The sequence below is a fragment of the Sander vitreus genome, chromosome 3 (assembly GCF_031162955.1).
Source record: "Sander vitreus isolate 19-12246 chromosome 3, sanVit1, whole genome shotgun sequence".
Taxonomy (NCBI): domain Eukaryota; kingdom Metazoa; phylum Chordata; class Actinopteri; order Perciformes; family Percidae; genus Sander; species Sander vitreus.
Genome location: NC_135857.1, coordinates 31,759,384 through 31,782,249, shown reverse-complemented (window position 1 = coordinate 31,782,249; position 22,866 = coordinate 31,759,384). Strand labels below are relative to the sequence as shown.

At 40.6% G+C, this 22,866-nt stretch overlaps 1 protein-coding gene across 2 annotated transcripts in view; it reads right to left on the bottom strand.

Annotated features, from left to right (window-relative positions):
* mark4b (MAP/microtubule affinity-regulating kinase 4b) overlaps window positions 1-22,866 on the bottom strand; it is a 67,252-nt gene that overhangs the window by 42,598 nt on the left and 1,788 nt on the right. For both annotated transcript variants that reach the window (XM_078247001.1, XM_078247000.1), the window contains exon 2: window positions 1,765-1,962. In XM_078247001.1, coding sequence (XP_078103127.1) covers window positions 1,765-1,962 — 198 coding nt within the window. The remainder of the gene's footprint in view (window positions 1-1,764; window positions 1,963-22,866) is intronic.

Genomic DNA, 22,866 nt, shown 5'->3' with positions numbered 1-22,866 from the left:
GATTTTTGACACAAGGATCACACTTTTTCAGTTGAGTGAACACGAAATCATTAAGCGTTACAGATTAAGCAGCCATGCAAAATTACAGTTACTGGAAGAAATCAAAGATGACATCGAATCTCCGACTCAGCGTTCACATTCCATTCCAGCAGCTGTTAAACTCATCGCTACATTACAAATATTGGCATCAGGATCATTTCAAACAGTCGTAGCATCAGCAGTGGGAATATTGCAGTCTGCACTCAGCCGTATCACAGCACCAGTACTTAACGCTTTGCTACAGCGCACTAGTCAATACATACATTTCCCCACCACTAATGCCGAAATAACACACATCAAGCTGTTGCCTCATAAACAAGCATATCAACTTCGTTATCGCTAAATCTTTGTTTTCGCTGTTTTGACTGACGTGGTGGCTGATCCATGATAGAAAGAGAGAGAGAAGAAGGCCCATTCAATTGCGCTTTTAAATGTGCGCAATTTACGGTATACGGTATATATCACAGCGTGCGCTTTCTGCGAGTCAGCCATGGCGCTGATAACGCTACTTTCGCAAATGTACGTACATCTGGCCCTCAAAGTTTCTAAAAGGTAGTATTAATTCCTGGGCTAATGTACTGGAATGCATTTAAGCACAAAGGTTTACTTTTTCCTGGTAGAGTTTATTTACAGTATGGTGAAGCAACTACTACAGCGGGTTCCATTTTTTTATCAATTCATCAAAAATGTGAAAAGATGCCCGTTAAAAATTCCCATAACCCAAGCTGATGTCCTCATTGTCTTGATTTGGCCAATCAACAATCTAAAACCAAAACATATTACATTTACTATAAATTAAGACAAAGAACAGCAGCAAATCTTCACAACTGAGACGCTGGAATTGGAAAAAGGTTGTTATTTTTTGACTGAAAACTGGCTTCAAACTATTAATTTTTCAAAGTAGTTGCTGTTAAATTTTTCAATCAATGAACTGACTAATCGTTTCACCTCTAATTATATTTATTATTAACCATTTCAATTTCCAAGCAGCATAAGGCTGTCTTTGTCTTAATCAGACTGCTGGCTACTGAACAACGTGCTCTGGACTAAATAAAACATGCATTAAAAGAAAACACATTTATAGCATTAGATTAGCATTATCCATTATTCAAAGTTTGAACATGCAAATCAAACCACACTATAGAGAGGATAAACAGTTGCACAGTGTTTTACAGCATTTAAAGAACATAGGAGCTGAAATCCACTAAACAAACCAACAAAGCTTCATAAGAGGCTTAACAACATGTGGTGACCGGGTCAAAGACTGCGTCAAACTGCCGCTGTAAACCACCGATATATGACTGTCTTCTTCTTTACATGGGTGAAAAACAACAGCTCTCACATGATCGAGCCAGCTGCTGACACGACAAAGTTTCTACTGAGCCTGATGGAGTTATTAACTCAACTAATGTAGGTCATGTTCACAAGAAGACTACAGTAAGAACAAAAGAAAAACATGGCTGTCTCTCTTCAAAGAGTTTGACTGTGCTGTGGGACTAGACAGATTTGGCTGGCTGTAAAAGCTAACAGGAGGTGCTCTGAACTCGATAGAAAAGCCCTTTTCAAAATCTGTGGGCACCTGGTTCTTTTCTGGCACCCAAACCCCGGTTGTTACTCATTCCTTCAGCCTTATCAATCCCAGCATGCATGGCTTTATTGACCCTTCCAGGGCAGTGAGGAACAGTGTTTGCAGTACTCCTATCTTCCCCTCTCTTTAAAACTCACCTCTCTGCCGGTCAGTATGTGTCGTGCCAGCTTGACCTTGGCAAAGTTTCCCTTGCCGATGGTCTTGAGCAGCCGGTAGTTTCCGATGTGTGGCTGCTCATCGGAACACAAGGCGATGGAGTTACGACATCGGGCACCAAGCGAGCGGTTCGACCAGCCAGTACCCTTCTCTGAGCGGCTGCCCGACAGGGAGGTATGCTGAGGGGAGAGAGAGAGAGAGAGAGAGAGAGAGAGAGAGAGAGAAACAGAGAGTGGTCAACCACCAGTCAAACTAAGTTTGAATAAAGGAGTTTGTTTTTTGCTGGCCTTCGTAAATGTCCTATTACGTTCAATTACATGTATTCTATTCCTCCATACTGTTCTACAACAAGAAAAGTAAGAAAACCTGAGACCTGCTAGACAAATTGTTAGTAGAATTGTAGGCAGGGCTGGGTATCGTTCAAAAATGTTCGATACCGGTACCGATACCGTGACTTCGATACCGGTTCCTAAACGATACTTTTTCGACCAATTTTATAAAATCCATTTTAACAAAGAACAACAAAAAAAATTACATTATACATTACGGCACAAATCTTTTAATTTATTTTCCAGCTCCTAATACGTGAGCCCTGTCTCTGTGCGTAACGTAGAGTTTTCCCTGCGTGTCTCTACGACGTGTAACGTTAGACAGCCAATCAGCAGCATTATTAGATCTTGGTAGAAGCATGCTGCATGCTTATTGGCTCCCTGTCACTGATGAGATTTACTCCTAAAGGTATTGAAATTTGGTATTGAATGACGAGGCATTTTTCGATACTGGATACTATAGAGGCAATTCGGTCGGTGCCTAAAAAGTATTAAAGTAAGTATGTATGAAGAAAATGGACTACAAGGGACCATTATGTAAAAAAAATGTACTATATAACAAATATTACCAATCGTATCCTTATCCTGTCTAAAGCAATACCATTTTTGCTTTCAAGACTGACTGAGGCTATGAAAACTTGTTATACAGTATTTGTTGCATTCAGTGTTCATAAAACATAATCTGTATTAGCGTCAGTAGGGGTTAACATATTTATAGAGATGATAAATGAGTGAAAGAGAGCTACGCCCTCCAGAGTATCTCCCTACACATAGTCACCTTGACTCTGTTCCTGTATGGGACTACTGCCTGGTACCAGACACCCAAAAACACGGCCACCTATGAATCTCACCTGACCCCTCTTAGTCTGCATTCCTCACATTCATGTGTGGCTGTGAGGCCAGTGGTGTTAAACATGTGTTGCTGTGTCTGTACCACACGAAGTGACATCAGCACACGGATCTACCCTGAACGCCCAACGCTCTGCAGATACACATGACAAAGCTCTGATTACACACTTTCGCAACCTAGAGCAGAGCATTCACTGTTTCTTACAACAGCAGGGTAATAGTGACAAATCAGGGATGTAAAGTTAGATATCAGAAAACTAAAATATTACATGCTTGGCACTAAATCTCATACTTAACTATCTGCCAGACCAATTCTCTAACCACTCAAGGGATGTAGCTTTCAGAGATGCAGTAGTATGATGAGTGGGAAATAGGGGCGTTGATATTAATCACTGCAGGACGTGGATGATTCTGCATCGATGCAGTGACAGACCATAAGCATTATTGCCAACTGATGTATGTTGTTGATTTTCTGGTCGCTGCTTTGCCTTTTGCCTGTTGTCTGCTCGGTTCAGAGAGTTGGAGAGTTCATATATATCTGACTGCTTGAATTTGTTGATGAAAACCATGTGCAGCAATATATAGTATAATAATATTGAGAAGGTGACACATCGTGGTATCGAATCAACAAATCATTTCCAAAATATCATAAAAACACTTGATATAATTAGGTAGAAAGGGCAACATAATGTCCTAGAGTCAAATTATAGTATGTAACACTGTTGAATTTAACAAACTAGGCTACTTGATTACAAAATGTGCTTATGAAATAGTATAATACTGTTAGTAGTTCTCTAAATAACTCATGGCCTAATTATTCTGTTGCACAAAATGTCACAAATTATCTATATATTGTTACATAAATTATGAATACAACTTAACTAAATGTATGTGCATCAACATGATAAATTGATAAAGATTGCCACTGGCATGTTTCTAATGTGTAACACATTTTCAAAAGCACATTTGCCTTTGAGCCCCCATAAAGACATATATGTCCCTAAATGTATGTGCTCAATTATATAATATAATAAACGGGTTACTATTTTTTTTCCAACCCTTCACAGACATTCAGCCTGACCCTACTGAACCTTTAAGGTCAGCTGAGGTCTGAGGTCTTACAGCATAAACATCAAACTAATCCCTCCATCTGCTCTCCTCTGAGCGCTGAAAACAAGCACGGAAACAAACTAACTTGAACTTTTCATCTGTAGTGGCGATGGCATGAGGAACAAGGAAATAAAAGAAGAACAGGAAGCATCAGAGGCTCACAGTCGCACTTCAGCTCCCATCAGGCCTCACTACCGTAACACAAACACAAGCATAAACACTTCATATGAAGTGTGAACAGTATTACTTTAAATGTTTGTCATTTTCCAACTTCCACCCACTTTCACAAGATAAAACTGAGAAATGACAGCGCCGTGGCAGCAGTCAGTGTTATTTAGATAGAGAAGACAGTTGTATCAGTTATCACCATGCAACACCTTCTCAGCAAAGCAGACATGAACACTACACTTCTCACCAGTTTAACTACTACTGTACTGACAATATGTGTGCCTAGTAAGTTAGTAAGTAAGTAAGCAAGTTATATAGCACCTTTTAAGGCAAAGTTACAAAGTGTTTTACAGGATACAGAAGAATATACAGTATCTCACAAAAGTGAGTACACCCCTCACATTTTAGTAAATATTTCATTATATCTTTTAATGGGACAAAACTGAAGAAATTACACTTTGCTACAATGTAAAGTATTAAGTGTACGGCTTGTATAACAGTGTAAATGTGCTGTCCCCTCAAAATAACTCAACACAGCCATTAATGTCTAAACCGCTGGCAACAAAAGTAAGTACACCCCTATGTTAAATTCCCATAGAGGCAGGCAGATTTTTATTTTTAAAGGCCAGTTATTTCATGGATCCAGGATACTATGCATCCTGATAAAGTTCCCTTGGCCTTTGGAATTAAAATAGCCCCACATCATCACATACCCTTCACCATACCTAGAGATTGGCATGGGGTACTTTCCATAAAATCATCTCTCAATGCAAATCAAACCAGCTATTAGGCTAACTGACATAAAACCATGCACATATACACAGCTATAAACAGAAAGGACACATAAACAAATAAAGAGGACACAAGTAAATCACAGCCCCAAAACAGGGAAGCAGTTTACAGACTCAGCTGATGTAATAGATGGGGTTCCAGTGGGACGGGGCCCTAACGGCAAAAGCACAATCATCCTTGAATTTGTGAAGGGAGCGGGGTATGAAAAAGAGACCTTGATCGGATGATCAGAGAAGCCTTGAGGTGGTATAAGGATGTAGGAGTTCGGAGATGTACGAAGGGACAAGATCACGTAGGGCCTTGTATGTGAGAAGCAGTATCTTAAGGTCTAGTAGGATGCATCAGAGAGTGGCTTAAGGTGCAATCACACCTACAGTTTGTTTTCTTTGGTCCAAATCATTGCAGGACAGTTAAAAATGTCTTCTCTGTAATGTTAGACTCACCCTACCAGATTCAAAATGAACAAATGGTTGTAAAAAAGGTACCTGGACTCTGGAAGTAGACCATGTTTTCCAGTGAGGAGTCGGACTGGAGTTACTTGGGCATTATGTTGATGTATGTTAATGAGATGGACTGGCATTGCTTTCATTGGACCAAATCAACCACAATAAATATGGAAAACATAATCTGAAATCTGTCCAATTGCAACAATTCTGAAATAAGCCACAACAATTAGTTAATGAAGAGAAAGAGATTAAACATGCTGGAACCACAAAAGCACAACAACGCAGATTTCAATACTGCCCAGGATCTTTAACACCTACCTCCCCTCACTTTCCTGACTCTTCCTGCTTCAACCCAGTAAAACAAAAATACGGCCAGCATTGGGGTTACAGAGTTGCAGCTCTTTGCAAAATGCTGCATATGGATTAGGCCTCTTGGACAGAGGACATATGTAAGAGAAAATATGTTAAGTCTGAACTGCATTACTGCGAAGAAAGGCAGAGGCATAAGAGAAACTGTGCAACTTATGACAAGCCCTCAGCACAATGACTCTCTATTTCCACACTATATGAGAACCACACACTCTCTCACACACTCACACAACCAGATCAGAAGTCAGATAAAACCACATCACCTTGAAATGCACCCAATGTGGTAAACACAGCGGTGAGATCACAAGATCTAATGATTTTCCAGCACACCCATGGAGAAGTGCACAGGCTCAGGACGGCATACTATAAATGACATTCATGCTACTAATATGAAAACTCACAGAGCAATGTAAAAAGGAAAAAGCAAGGTAAACATTTCTACATAACTTGTATAGTACATTTTAGTGGCAAGTAGTATCGAGGCCAATCCGGCCATTTTGAATGGATCAGTATCGGCTAAAATAAAGTAGTTCAAATTCTGATCCTTTTTTTTTTTATGAACTTTAGTTTTGTCCACCAGGTTGTAGGGCTGTGCAATTAATCAAATTACGATTTCAGCTCCTGACGATCACAAAAACAACGTAACTGAGAAAAACTATTATTTTGCACATTGCATTTTGCAAGTAAACTCCTACTTTGTCTTGTGTTCTGAAGGGGAATTCAGAAAGTTCAACGGGAAAAGTATTAAGGGAAATATTCACAGTTCAAGGTATTTTCACTGTTGATTTGAATGTTGAACTGTTGCACTTTTTTGTATTTTTAAGTTCAATGAATGCATCATCTTCCCAAAAATCCAATGAGCAATCGTGTTAAATAACGTAATCGTGATTATGATTTTTTTCCATAATCGAGCAGCCCTACCTTGTTGCAGCACTTTGCTCTCTTTATTGACAGCCGGGCTCATAGCATTTCGCTCCTTATAAGAGTGTAAATTAGAGTGTGGGAATGTGAAAAATTCAGCGTGGCATCAAAGTGCATTTATTTGGAAAGAGGAGAAAAAGGGAAAAGTGTATACTCATATACTATGCGTACAAAAGCCGAGCTGAAACTAACTGCCAACATCTACAGACATACACAACATGTTACAAATACTCTGAGGTCATTGCTTGGAATTTGTTTTTGCTTTTTGCACATTGCATGCTACAGTATGTGAACTGTGATTAATTGTAGGACTGTAACATAAAGCAGTACACCAGAAAAATAAATCTACTTCATCTTTCAATATTTCATCACTTTGTATAAAGTTGACCCCACACATCGGCCATCAAGGATTGAACCATGAGGATTTCTGAGCTTGGGAATAGAAACAAAGCACAAAAAACTTCAAACTGAAAAAGTTATGAGCATCAATGAGACTGTAAAGTAACGACTGGAGCAGCTTTTAGGGATTTTAAAGGAAATGTTTGAGGGATTACAGAGGTACTATACAGGCCTTTATAATACTATAGCCACCCAGCAGAATATGTTCCTTTTCCAATTTATTCCGCCACGTTCATTTTCCCCTTCTCTTCACCCTTCCCCCATTTATTCACCCCTTCTTCTCTCTCCCCTGGCTCATCCCATCCCCCAGACAAATCAATTTGCCTCCGTTCCCTCCATTCTCCTCTCTGCGCCTGGACCCACCCTCTCTTTTGTCTCGCGCAGCAATCTTCATTTTCAGCGACCTCACATCAATTTGAGCCTCATGCCGCCGCCCCCCCCATCTCCCATCTCCCCTCTCCCCTCTCCCCGTCAGTCACACATACTCCTTTCAAGGAGCGCAGTACATCGATTCACCCACTCCTTCTGATTACCACGCAGTTTCATTCAGGAGGAGGCCTCTGTGTGCAGTTGGGCGAGATGTGACGGGGTCTCCATTGGCAGCGGACTGGGGCCAGCAGAGGTATTTGGTTGGGGAGTGAGGGGGATGAAGCCCCCTCACATCATTACACATGTAGGCATTTGACATTTTGTATGGTATGTGATTTGCACATTCAGCAAACAAGCTGCACCTTGTGCAAACAAAGAAATACGATTCTTTGTGACGATGTCCTGCATCTCACACTGTTATCGACCTATTTTTCCCAGGACGATAATTCCGATCATTTATTTCTGTTGATAGGCCTACTTTCTCCTTAAAAACATTCTACCGCATTTGTAGGGTCCGAAATGAACCCACAGCAGTCGCCAAATGCGGGAGTGGGCCGACACACACACACACACACACAAACACTGGCGCACACACCAGACACAACCACTACCTTCGGTTTACTGATAGCTAACGTTTAACGTGGCGATTTTTGGCAGCCAGCCTTCCAAAAGAAAAGCACAATGAAATTAAATGTTAACCAATCATTAACCGTTGACCGACAAGCAGGAAACGGAGTCTCAGTTCACCCGTCTGGGAGGCTCTGACACACTTTCCGCACTCCGTGTCCGCGGACAGCTGTAGGCTTGTACCGGTGTTGATGTTTTGTGAATTCTTGGACACATGCAGCCACTTTCCTCAAACCGCTTGCGGGACTGACACAAGTCCACAGCGTCATATTTTAGGTCATATCGTGCAGCCCTATCACAGCTTCACCCTGCTGTCCTAAACTCTTGGTTTTGAGTTTGCTGATGGGAGAGCCATGGATGTAACTGAGGCTAAACACAACCCTAACCATATTATTTTAAAATCACAGTTGCTTTTAATATTGGTTGCCTCCCTTCTCAATCTAATGTTAATCTTTATACACATTTTTAAAGTTGTTCAGGACAGCATGATTGTGATCAAAACTGAAAATCCCCATCAATGTTATTTATGTCACCACGATGATTCGAAAAGCAAATCTACTTTCCTGCACCATCTAGGGCTGTACCAAATGTCATTTTTCTTCATTGGAAGCTTCTACTGAGGGGTTTTCTAAGTTTTGAATGTCTCTCGTCATATTTTATGACATCACCAAAAAACAAAAATCCTTGAACAGAATCCTTAATTTAAATAAAGTGATTCATTGGATTGAATACATTGTTTTTTTTTTACTAAATCAACTTTCTTTAATGATAATAACTCGCCAGTTTCATCAACATAAATACATGCAGGCAGCAGGCTGATCCAAAAAGAGCATAAAATAACGACGAATTAATAATCCAGCCCCTAGGCTTATAGTACATTATGCTTCGACAGAAACAACGCTCTGGAGTTATTAGAAATGTTTGGATCACACGAATCTGAAACAATCCTACGCAGCTTCAAATTATTCCGTACAGCCCTAGCACCATCTGCATTTTGAGTAACTTGTGATTGTTATAAAAGTAAATATTCATACAGTATATGCAAATGTGTGTACAATTCTGAAGTGTAGAAGATTAAAAAAAGGATAAATGGTTCATTGTGAAGCTAAATTATCCTGAAATAAAAATGTTATAATAATTCCTTAATGGCTTAAATCCAGTTTTGGGAAAATCTATCTACATCAAGTGACTCTGCAATACTGTCCTAAAGCTGGCTCCTGTCATTGGCTAAACAAAGTCAAAAAGCCGGCTATTCCTTTAAATTCCTGTGTGGCTGATAGGAATGACAGCTTGACGTCATTTCAACAACAATACAACGAACTTGTGAGCATGATTATCAGATGGCCCTGATGTGAAACACAAAACTATTGACCTTTCAACAACAGTAGCATTATCATCGTTACATCACAGCTTCAAACACGTTACCCTTAAAACGTAAGTAACACCAGTTTTCACCAGTGTCAACTTCAGCTAAAAGATGACACACTTCCAACCTGTTAAAATATTTCAGAAACAACGTCAGATAATTGAAAAAAAAAAAAGAAAAAAAAAAAAAACTGGAAAAGATTAAAAGAAGGTTGTTTCTTACACTGCCAGAGTTGCCATGGATAATATACAGAGGCGTTATTATGGATCCCACGCAACTTCTAGGCAAGTCCCGACCTACGAAGCAGCCTGATTGGTTGGGGTTAGGCATGACCTCGAGTAGTTAAGGTTAAGATAGTCGACTGGTCAGGGGATAGGACCTGAACAAATCGGGTTCCGTTACCTTGCGTAAGCATGGACGCCTGGCCAATAGTAGCATGTCAATGCTATTGAAGGGCGGGTCTTGTCTAGAAGTTGCGGGGGTTCTATAATAACGCTATACAGAGATATAGTATGTGCTGTATGTGTAGCTAATGATACACATGATACGTACTAAATAAAGTTGCCAGTTTTTTTATGTACACCTAGCTAAAACTTAAGCCGTCTAACACACCAGCCTTGCAATAAAGCCTTCCTATGAAGGCTACAAAGTCACACAAATCAGTTTTAGAGACATGTCAACTAAAATTTATTTTGGAGGCTGCAGTTTGTGGTGCAGCTGAATTATATCGTATATACATGTAGCAAGAGATATGTTACTTAGCCTACCTTCTCCTCATTATGTGAATGGGATGGATAAAAATCATAGACACACCTTCCCTTAGACATACTACGTACTAAGAAACCATCCCACTAAAATGTCTCTGCACATAAATGGCAATGGTAAATTCCATAGGTTTTTCTGATTAAATTAGATGATGGCATGACATGACTGCAGGGTGTTCATCCTGATCATGTGTGAGCAAAACAGAGAAAGCTCTTTCCTTCTGCTGATATTTAACCCACAAGCAAAAACGGGTCAGATAAGTTTGACTTCAAAATAAGAACCCAAGATACAAGTTTCTGCCATTTTTGTCTTGTTTTTAAAACTGATACTAAAGGTAGAAGCTGTTTAACTAAGAAAACCGTAATCCCCTGAGGCACATCACAAAGATATCATGAGTTATAGCTACAGTCATTAGAAATAGTTAGTACAAAAGAAGAAGTGTTGGGTAAACTATGTGGTAGCATGCATGTTTGAATGTCTGGCATCCCATCAGCTATTTTACAGTACAGCAGCTCTTATATCTGTGCTGGTCTGTGTGGGCATACAGCTGACTAAAAATGCATATGAATGCATGAATGGAAACTCTCATGAATCTTGTAATATAGTGCTTCTACTCTGAATATGTGCCTAATTTGACTGAACCCGATTCCGCTCATCTTTTGTACTTCAAACATATGATTTCATAAATTGAAATTTTAATTTAACAGTTTTAAAAACAACTGTTGTCATAATGGCTTGATTTTAATTTTTTGTTCCATGCTGCTTCTCTGCCATATGTGATCAATCTCAAGCTTCAGGAATATGTATCATATCACTTGCAGTCATTGTAAAAAACTGTATGAGTTTTCTGATGTTATTAATGTAGGAGGAATTATTGCTTATTTTGCAACTGAACCCATAAATAACTTGATTTTCCATTTCTTCCTTGCTTGTTACCGTGGTTTTAAATGAAGCTGAGGGAGGTGGCAAAGGGAGGGCAGAGTGGCAACTCAAGGTTTGCAGCGTGACAAACACAAACATGTTTCCAAACAATGGACCACGCCCTGAGGGAGGTCTCCTGCTGCTGCAGCCTGGATGAACTGGAGGTCTGAGCGTGTGTGAGTCAGTGTAGGAGTGTGTATGTTGGTAAGGAGGTATTGCGTAAAGACAGGATGTGTGACGTTGGTCCCCAGCAGAGGAATGGTGTAACCTTGAGCCATCCTCCACCCGTGCTAACACACACACACACACACACACACACACACACACTTTCCTCTTCCTCTCTCTAGCAGTTGCGGCTCCCTGCCTTGTGGCCTCAGGATGGCGTGTCCTGACACAAACCTCCTCTATCATGCGGCGCAGCAGACACACCGTCTCCACAACATGACGGAAAACAACAAAGAGATAACCGTGTTGACAATGAAAAGCATGAATGGATAACTTAAGAGGCTCAAGTGAACTATAACATCATGAGATCAACAACACACATCTGTACAGTTTGTCTGTCTATGGTAACGCGTCATATATAGCCAGGGCGGAGTCGAACCTGCAGCCGCTGCGTCAAGGAGTAGACCTCTATATATGGGTGCCTGCTCTACCAGGTGAGCTACCTAGACGCAGAATTTTCCGAATATATGAGGAAAACAGTTATTAAAAGACTTGGATATCAACAGGTTTTTGATATGCGCAAACATCGCTACGTCAACCTTTTCAAGAAGCTGGTTGAAGGAATGAAAGAGGGACGCTGTGTTCACACGGTCCAACAAGTCCGCCACCGCTGGAAAACTTTGAAAAAAAATTGGATTTTGCACAGCTAACGTAACGTTACATGTAAACGGGAATATTAGTGGAATATTCACTTTCCTTAGCCATGTAAACAGCTTAGTCGGAATATCGTCATTTTCAGAATAAGGGCAAAAACCGGAATGTTATGTGCATGTAAACATAGTCAATGACCATCAACAGTCACACCCTTCAGCACCATAGCTAATGTTAGCAATTCATTGCAGTTAAACAAAGAAACGGCGATTACGTAAAATAATGGACAATTATGTAATAACTGTTACAGGCCTACACATTTGGCATATTCACTTTGTCAACCCACACAACACATCCTTCTTTTCTATCTCTGCTAAATCTTGTCGTGTCAAGAGCAGAGGGAAGTTGCATGAGCTTGACCAGCGTCACTTCCTGTCTTGGAGACAGAGATGTCACAGCAATGACAGCAGAGGTGTCACATTTTGCAGTGCAACACCCGGAAAGCATTTCCTGGCAAGCCCCACAAGGAAGAGGGAGCTGCCAGAAAAATATGTCAGTGACAGACAGGATGTCCGATACTCTGGAGCCGAGGCTCCATAAGTTGCTGAAGTCGTGCTTTGCTCGTAACGTTCACGTGATCTGGACTTTTCACGAAGCATAAAGCATTTAATTACAGATGATAGATGCAATTAGCCACTGTGCTGAGTGTTTATGTACTGTGAAAGTTGTCAGTAATGTGCACTGGTTTTTACAGCTAAAAAAAATATTTGATATCAGTAGTCCTTAGTGAACAAAGTGGTTCAGTCTGATTAAATCAATTCTGATGGAAAATATAATAGAATTGATCTGCAAGCCATTATTATCCAGTATCATTCAGGACAACACAAAAGGTCACGAAAAGCATCATTGTCCACTATCGTGATAACCTCGTGATAGTGGCTGCCTGAAGGAATCTCTGGAGTTCAAGTCTCAGCTTTCTTCCACTTTCAGGTCTGACCACATAAAACCTTACTGTATTCATCAGTATTCTCTCTTACACACATATCCTGTATACTTTTTATATTTATTTCTGGCCTAGTAAAGCCCCAGACTCATGCTAATTGTCAGCCTTGACATCTATGACAAAGTCTCACCGCCACAGTCCCACCACCATCATGTTAATTTACTTTTATCACAGGAAATAATCATTTGCAGAGGATATTTTTTCATGACTTTTTGTAGCATTTTTTGCTAACAGAAAAACAGAAGGTGAAGAGTGGCAGGAAATGTGGGAGCCAAAAACATGATGAATAGAAGAAGGTCATGCTGAATCAAATCTCTTTAACTTCAGAATAATTAGTGACAAAAGCTGCTAAAAGAATTGACTTTCTTTCAGAGGGAGTGCAAATGACATACTGTTGCACAAACCAAAATCAAACGAGTTTACATTGTGAGTAATGAACATAATATTCAATCTGAAACCTCTTTAACATTGTAAATGACCTACAGTTAAACAATACATCACATCAAGTGTATTAATCTGTAACTACTGTTGCCGCTTCGGTTTTTAATTAGAGAAAATGTGTGGACGACTAAAGCAACGCAGAAGCTTGGCAGACATTCTTCAGCTTCTGCCAGACTGATTCAGATTCCTACCAATAACCATTAGACTGAGTCAGACCAGTGTGGCTGTAAGGCTACTCTCACTCATCTAATGTATATTTCCCCAGGGCAGGCTAAATTGTGTTGTTCTTACTGGAAGCTCAGTCTTAACCTTCTGTCCTACGTGCCAAATACAGTACCAATAGCAAAGGTTCATTAAAACTCAACTTTTTAGGAATTTTACTCAGAGAAATCTCATTTGATTCCCTCATCAAACTGACGAGGTTAGCATTCCTGAAATGTAGTCATGGCTTTGGAATGGGTTTCTTGTGCCCTCAGGTCAGGAAACTAGCTTCAACACTACAAAAAAGTTAGTTAGTTTTGATGCTCATATTGATTTTACATTCATTTAGCCTAGGGGGTGCCCAGAACGGCTTGGGTCCTATGCCTTATTATGGTAGGGAAAACCCTGTTGGCAGACAATAATCACCCTGTGGATGTGAAGCAGGCTATTCAACATCTTAAGTTTAGATGACCTTGATTTTGTGATACACTACAAGATGTTCCATACAACCAATAAATGCATGAATGCCACATGATGCTTCCTTTGTTGAGCCTCTTTAAGTGGAACATCTTGGATTTAAGAAAAAGCATCATGATTATCTTAAATTCTGTCAGCTAACATGGTGAGTAACATCGAAATATTATTGCCAACATGAGCCAAAGGACGCAAAGTTAAAGACAGTGTATTTTCCATTGTGCCATATTTTTCAATAAAAATATCTAACAAAGACAGTCTGACGTTATCTGGCTCCTGCATGCAAAGTGTAACTGGATTCCTGTCTGGACAGTGCACGCATGCATGCACACACACACACACACACACTTTCTGTTCGCCTCTGGAAATCTGCCACATTACTTAGCATATCATTCACTGCAGGGCTGTGATCATCAGACCAGGCTGAGTATGGGTCAGATTTATTCTGTTTGGATCAACAGCGGCGGATTAAAAAGCTGAGTCACTCGTTGGCTAGACCTCGGTTTCCCTCTCTGTCTCTATACAGACTGAATCTTCTCTCTGTAATAATCTGTTCCATAAACCAAGTGTCGCTGACTGCTCTGAGATACAATTTTCAAATGTCTCTACAACTGCAAAAAAAGAGACAGGATTACAACACAACTATAATCACTTATAGGAAAATTACCTTTATTTTTGTAGTTTTGGCCTTAATTTCTGCTGGTAATGATAACACTGTACTCCCCAAAATAACTGGTATGATGAGATCTTGGCAACATTCCTAAAATGAAGACTGACAGGGCAAGAAACATGCAGACGATCAGACACGTTGTGAGCAAGCCCACCCATAATGTCAGTAATAATGCTCACTGCACAGGAAAACTGTGCACATGCAACCATTAGGAAGTACAGTTGGTCATAGCTGAACCAGAAAGTCTGTAAAATGTGATGAATTGGAACGTTTGTTGTTGTTGGCCTTTTTTTCCTTTTCTTTACATTTACTTAAATTGATTTTCATGCTGGTTTGTTTAAAACACGTGTCATCCTCATGCCCAAAGCAATTTGACTGAAAGGTCAAGCTATGGGAGGGCGTCGACAAGCTTTTTGTGAAAACAGACCTGCTTGGTAATATCTGCTAAATGGCTGGCTTGGCTTCCCAGATGAGAAGTGGTTGAAACAAGGAATTTCCATGTTAGACATGTTCAAAACTAGCGTTGACAACAAATATGCCTTTGTTGGTTTGAAAATACAAGGTGTTGCTGATTAAGATAACAGTCTGTCAGATGTCACTAGTCATGTTTCCATCAACGTATTTTTATGTGCATTTTGAAGTATCTCATTAGAAAATGTTGATGGAAACGGCAACATTCAAGAGAAAAAAACGTCCTAAAATTCGCAAAAAGGTTTTTACGCTTGCTTGAGGTAGTTTTTCCATTTTTGAAAAAGAGTTAATGCGCAAAATGGGAGCTGGAAACAGCTTTGACAAATAAGTTGTGACGTAGTGAACATGTAACTCACATGTAACTCACATGTAGTGATGGCGATGGTGGTGGTGATGGTGCAGTGGATATGACACATGCCTTTGGTGTGGGAGATCTGGGTTCGATTCCCACTGTGATACATCAACCAATGTGTCCCTGAGCAAGACACTTAACCCCTAGTTGCTCCAGAGGCGTGTGACCTCTGACATATGTAGCAATTGTAAGTAAGATAAATGTAATGTGATGTAGTCCCGGTATCCATCGGATGGGGGAAGATTCAGGATATAGGTCCCATCCAGTGCGCCAGTGTGTATGATGTGCCTCAGCCACGTTGGGTATATTGACAAATTGGTTCAACAGCTTGAATCGTATGGCCCTGAACACACCACGTATACACAGCGGTGAACGGTTGTCTCGCTGACACCAAATGTCTCTGCCACAACCCTGTATTCTGCACAGGTAACCAACTTGTACAATGCTACCTCTCTCCCCTTAGCTTCTAAACTCTTTGCAATCTACAACCATGCATAAAGTCATCTTGTAACCAAACTACGTTTTGCGTAGTCTAGTTTATTCGCTCTAAACCAGATGGAAACGCTTCTAATTTGCATTATTTTTTTTCTTCTTTTATGCGCAATTTTAAAAGTTTGCTTAAAATTCGCTTGACAATTAGATGGAAACATGACTACTGTAAGGTGAAATCATGACACAGCAGTCAAAAGCACCTACAATGTAACATCATCTCTCTGCCATTACCCATTTGATAAAGCACAAATGTCTCTTCAATCCTCAAGGAAAACTCAAATGGGAAATGCCAGCACTGTAAAAATGATCATATGACAGGCTCTGTGTCTCTGCTAAACACAATTAAAGGACTCCGCGTTGTTGCAGAGCTCCTGTCTGCAACAGCTAATGGACAAAAACAGTGTCAGCTGTTTCGGATGCAACATTTCCTCTGGTTAACATGCACATTACATAAAAATATGTGGAAATGCAAACATGAGTTTAAAAGTTAAGATTTGAAAAAGAATAATCCGCTGTTAAAATGAAGATACCCTTTTTTAAAGCTTCATAGAGCTGTCAAGACACACACACTACAGACGCAAACACACTTATGAGAACAGGAAGAGCAGATATCGTATCTATATGAGTAAACAGCTGCAGCTCAGGCCTGAAGCGAAACACTGAGGACAGTAAGCAGACACCTGAGAGCCCGACAGCAGAAGAGCCCCCATTACACAATGAACACAACAAACCGACTGTGTGCTCTGACTGAGAGTCCTTTATGCTTGTCAGCCGGTTTGTTTGTGTAATTGTGCGTATCTGTGTGCGATAATGTGTTTTTCTGCAGGGTCTGTGTGTGTGTGTGTGTGTGTGTGTGTGTGTGTGTGTGTGTGTGTGTGTGTGTGTGTGTGTGAGTTAACAGGGGCTCTGTGAACAGTGTCAATTCTTCACACGGTAGCCTGATCTTCAGAAAACGCCACCTGTTCAGCACCGGGCGGTCGCTGACCAACCTCTTAACTAGAATTACATAATAGCTGGCAGGAAAACAATTTGTGCTGACAGAAAAGCCATTTCAGTTGTTAGGCCTTTATGCCAATAAAGTTTATTTATTAACTTTAACCAACACATATTCAGATTTGGACTCTTTATCCTGCATCTGATACTGGGTTTCTTCCTTTTGAACCTTCGAAAAAGCTAATCCTGAGTTTTATTTTTGCTCTTTTTATTATTATTATTATTATTATTATTATTATGCTTAGTGTACCTTAAGGCTCTGACACACCAACCCGACAGCCGACCGTCAGCAGAAAAGGACAGCCTCCCCGAGTTGGTCAAAAAAGTGCCTCGGAACACACCGAAGCGATGCCGACTTGAGCGTACGTTCTGCGCGTGCGCAAGACACAATATGTCTCCATAACAGCAGGCGGTGCTAATCTGTATTGTCGCCCAAAAAAATGCAAACCGGCAGCTGATTGGACGAATGCGTCCCGACTGCCCACCCACCGATTCAACGGAAGACACCGAACAGACTCGAGTCACCGACCTCGCCAGACTCTCCGACGGCCGATAATCGGGTTGGTGTGCCAGCGCCTTTAAAGCTTCGGTATTCGTTGCTTTTTGGCTGACACGTTTTCATAAATGTTTGTTAAAAGTCTACAATGAACAATAAAAATTCACCTACTTTAATACACTCACTACTAAACAAAATGTCCTCTGGTGACAGCAAGTAATGCTATTTATATTTCCGACAGTATTAATAAATATTTTTTGGAAAAAGAAGTAGTCAGAGTAGACAAATGAAAAATAAAAAATGAAAAAAAGAGTGCCACCTACAGAAACTCAAACCTCATAAATACACTCTGAGGCAGGAGACGACAGAGTGGACACACTGAGTGATGGTAAAAGCGATTTGGAAAGTGCAATGGAAAAAATCACAAAAGAGAGAAGTTAAGATGGTATTTAAACAAGTAATACTAATCTGAACAGGGAACGTTCAAATTTGTGTGCTTAATCTCTTAAGCTCTTTTCCCAGCACTGCCCTGCTTTACATTCACACTTTCATACGTTCACAGCCACTGACAAGTATCAACGGAGCTAGTGAAAGCCCAGCGACTTCATCATGGGCACCATGGTAGTAGCTGCTAAGGCTTAACAGATGGTAATTCAATCACCTTTCCAGGGATTAAAGTCGGAAATTTCCTTGTAACTGGCCCACTTCTCGGACCTTTGGGCTACTGTTGCACCCGTAACTCAAAACACATTTCAGTTGGGTTAAGCTGACGAGTATACAACACAGAACACGTCAGCGTGGCCAACATAGGTCATCTAATATCAACCTGCCTAAATTTATAGCGATCAAACATGGTTCACTTGGCCTCAGTGAACTAGATGATTAAAAGCCTGGGGCTGTTTATCACTGTGTGTGGTGTGTTTCTAGGTAAAATGAATGCCAGCGTGGGGCATCATAGGTGGGTGCCAGCTTTTGGGTAACAAGTCAGCACAGCAAGCTCATGAATATTTCGCTTGTCCGGGGTAACACAAAAGCCCTGTTCTGCCCTGCGGTGGCACACAGAAAGACATGTTAGCTTTTTTTCCTAAACATGCATGTGCGCACAAGCACTTACCCACACCCACTACAGTACTTCCTTTTCTCTCTCTCACACACTCAGATAAAAGCTCAAGACTAGCCCCAAGCAAAATAGTTCATCTTTTCCCACAGTACAGCAACAGAAAGCATGCATGCATACCTGTTTTTCATACTTGTAAGGACCTTGACTGACTATATCCTAGCTCTGACCTTTAACTTCAACTTTGTGTCGTGCTAGTGACGATTCCCTCTGACCAATCAGTGGTCTGCAGTGTTTTAACTCCACCTTATAGTATCAGCTCAGCTCGCTCGGGAACCTGGATCAAGGTGATACCAAAAAAAAGATACTATCCACAATTTTTGCTTATGGAAAACCAAAAAAGAGCGAGTGGAGTAGTTGAGTCAAGCTGTACCATGAAGTGGATAAACGGCATTAAATGTCCTCATTCTTCTAACCTTGACAAAAACACTGGATCCCCAGAAATACACAATACAAATACAAGTCTGACACACACATATAGTTCATGAGCTTTAGCAGTTAACCAGCACAACAGAATAAGAAAAGGAAACAAAAACTAAAGTTTAAATGCAAACACTTGCAGCTTGCAGGCCGATAAGAGAAGCCAGTTCAGCAGGTTAGGTAAAGCTGTCCGTGTTTGGAAATGAAAACACTGATACAGACACAATCCCAGAAATAGATCTGAAGTTGATTTATGACATTATTTTGCAAACAACAGACAAACTAGAGTAAAAAAATATGGACCAAAATATGTCAGAGGTCACAAGGAGCTAAAAGGAAGGGACTCCTAGTGATGTTGATGATGACACTGTGCAGGTTTAGTGCATTTTATTAACGGTAATTTTCCGATGCATGCAGATTGGAAACCCTACATAACTTGAAAAAAATTTTAAATGTAGCACAAGTGGATACAACAAATCCTCAAAAGTACAATTACGGGACTAAAAGTAATGTGTGAAGAGCACAAAAAGCAACTGGGGCTTTTTGACGTGTCTAAAGGGTGAAAGGAGGAGAAGGATGGAGGACTTGGACGCTGCCTGTCCTGGAAGAAGGTTTGTCTGCCTTTAGGTCTGGTTTCTGGGACTTTGGATCCACAGGACTCAATGGAGGGGTAACACAAGGAAGAGAAGTGAAGTGAGAACAACGGAGGAGAGGCAGCGGAGGGAACGGGGAGTACGAACATGCAAATTGTGGATCCTGGTGTGAAAGCTCTGGCTGACGTGTCAAGAGTGCTGTTATTGAATTATAATGTGGTGATAATGATCTCAATAGATGACAAAGCCACAGGAGGACAAATATCACGGGTTGAGTTGTGTAACGGTGGGTTTATGATGGTCTCGGGTCTGCAGGAGGTTATGAAACTACATCTGTGTTACATGCAAAATACACGCGTGTACATGCACCAACATGTTACTATATGCCAAGAAATGTACATCCAAAACATTCATATTAAGTGTTGTGTGTGTATATACCACTTATATTTACTCCTATTTTATCTTTTTTGTGACCTCTACAGCTCAGGACTGCAAAAAGTGATGAAATTCAACATCAAGCTCAAAATCACAAAACGATTCACTCAATTTGACATACCAGAGGAATGTACTACGAAGCAAGATCAACATGCCCTGGATTTATTTCCATTACCCGGCTTCAACAAACCTAACAACCGCGGTCCCGCATAAGTGGGACACGACGGTGGTTATCAACTTGTTCAATCAAACCAGGGTTTCCCAATCTAGTGATGAGCGCATTCCCATAAAAAATATGATCAATCGCAAACATGGAGTCTACCAGGGCAGCATATTTTACACAATAAGAGCAAACGATAACCCTACAGAAATATGAAGAATACAGACACGGTTTTACAGGCAAAAAGCAATACAGTCGCTGCTTCTTAGCCCAGGAAGGAAAGCTGGCAAAAAAAAATTGCAGATGCTGGAAATACGTAAATTACAAGGCTTATCAATATCACTGCCCCATCAGTCAGGCACAACAAGATCTGGCCATCATTACACTTGCGCATTCCATAAACATTCGTTGCTGTAGCCTATTCTTTTAGTCGCAACCCTGGCAGTGGTAAGCAATCGTGGGAAACACTGGTCACCATCTATTTAATCCATTTGCTTGTTTCTTGTCCAAGAGATGTTTATGAAATGGATCTTAAGCTAAAGTGAAGGGATAAGGTAAGACCTCAGCCTCATTTGGCACCAGAGAGAGAGAGAGAGAGAGAGAGAGAGAGAGAGAGAGAGAGAGAGAGAGAGAGAGAGGTGAAATGGTTTTAGTTGTGAGCATCTTAATTACATTATAGCTTCCACTATGAAAGTGCTTATAGAGTCTTGAGTGCACACAGCAACATGAACACGAGCCATCAATCAAATGCCAAACAGCTAAAACTGGAAAGAAATTAAATGGCCAGAAAGCAGAATAGCTCAGAGAAAATGTCATCATATCACAATAGACTTAGTGAACAGAACTACTGGGTGTGCTAGCTGTGTGAGAGTAAATTACATGTTCATGTGTGTGTTTGTTTAAATCGACCAGGTTTGACCCGACTGTTTTGTTACTTAACGACAACTCTACATTACACCTGCTTGGGAGACTAGGCTAGCTGGCTCAACCACAACCAAGAAAATGATAGCTCAGCGCTGGCTCCCCCTCCCCCCACTCGCTTTGTATAAAACAGTGGTTGGCGTATTTTCTAGACATAGTTATGCTTGAGCTCCCTACAGCAAGGATTAACAAAGCCAAATCATCAACTATCAGCCTACTGAAAAGCACAGCAGTGCAAATATCAGACCTAATGACCTTAGCACCACAAGAACTAGAGGAGAGTGACTAGGCAAGGTGTGATTTTGGTTTGTTTATGTTCCTCGAGACCGCAGAGGGTGGGTGGGCAAGGGTTTTTGTTCTTGTTCAATTTCTGTTTCTCTGTTCTGTATTTTTGCATAAAAAAAAAAAAAAAAAAAAGATAAAGTTCAACATCAACCAGGTTTGGTGAGGTAGGGGTATGGACAACCCCCTGTTGTTGCCATGGTGAAGTTGCTAACAAGGGTGGCTTGTGACTGAGCGAGCACAGCAATCATTGTGCTGTCCAGCTCACAGGCAAATACTTTATTCCCTGCACTGCTTTTAAAATCAGTGCAGAGATTCCTGCTCTACCAGCTCGGTCACAATTAGAGCTGTCCTCGACTAAAGAAATTCTCAGTCGACCAACACTCATGTGACTATTGACTAATCGATTGGTTTATTTAATTGACACATCTGTAAAACTGAGTTTCTCCACAAAGAATTGTGCAAAAGCACCACTTTAAAACTTGTGTTTACCAGAGATCTGCTCATTAAGCCTTTTGGAAATAGGTCATTCAGCATGAGAAAGCATAAAGACTAATCGACAGAAGAAATCTTAGTCAACTAAGACCAAAACAAGAGACTTGTTCGACTAATCGACTAAAAAGGGGGCAGCCCTATAGTCACAATGCATCACAAAAAGGGCGCACCTAAATATGACCAGTTCTGTTGTGCAGAGAAAAAACTCAAAACTACTGATATTATAGCAGTGGGACTGATGTAATAGCTCAATAAGTTTGAGGAAGGAAAGAGGTGAAGACGACAGAACAGATGATTATTTCTACAAGTGTTTATTTACACGATTGCTTACTTATCCTTTTTCAGTCAGAAAGAAGAGTTCTGTCATCTGCAATTTGTCTGCAAACGTAATGACAAAAACAGAACTGCATCAAGCATTTAATGGGCACAAGTATTGGTTTACTGCTCTGCTTTGTTCAGGAGAAACTGTTTTATCACACCTGCAGTTACTAAACAGGAGAAGAGAGCCATCACTCAGAAACTACTAAACACCACGCAGCCAAAAAAGCCTGCTCAGAATGTGATAGATATTGTACACATTTAAGTAACTGGAAAAGGAGTTTCCTGTTGTTGTGACTGAACTTCTTTACTCTGATTATTATTAGAATAAACGGCTCTATCTAAATGCATCGTCACTGTTAGGAGTACATTTGGGGTGTGGCCTGACACAAAAGTTCATATGAAAAAAGATTAAAATATCTCCTGGATTCTGCCACCTCTATAAGTGTTTCTGGGTCCTGGCACAGGCCACAAGTAATAAACACCTAACTGTAAAAATCCA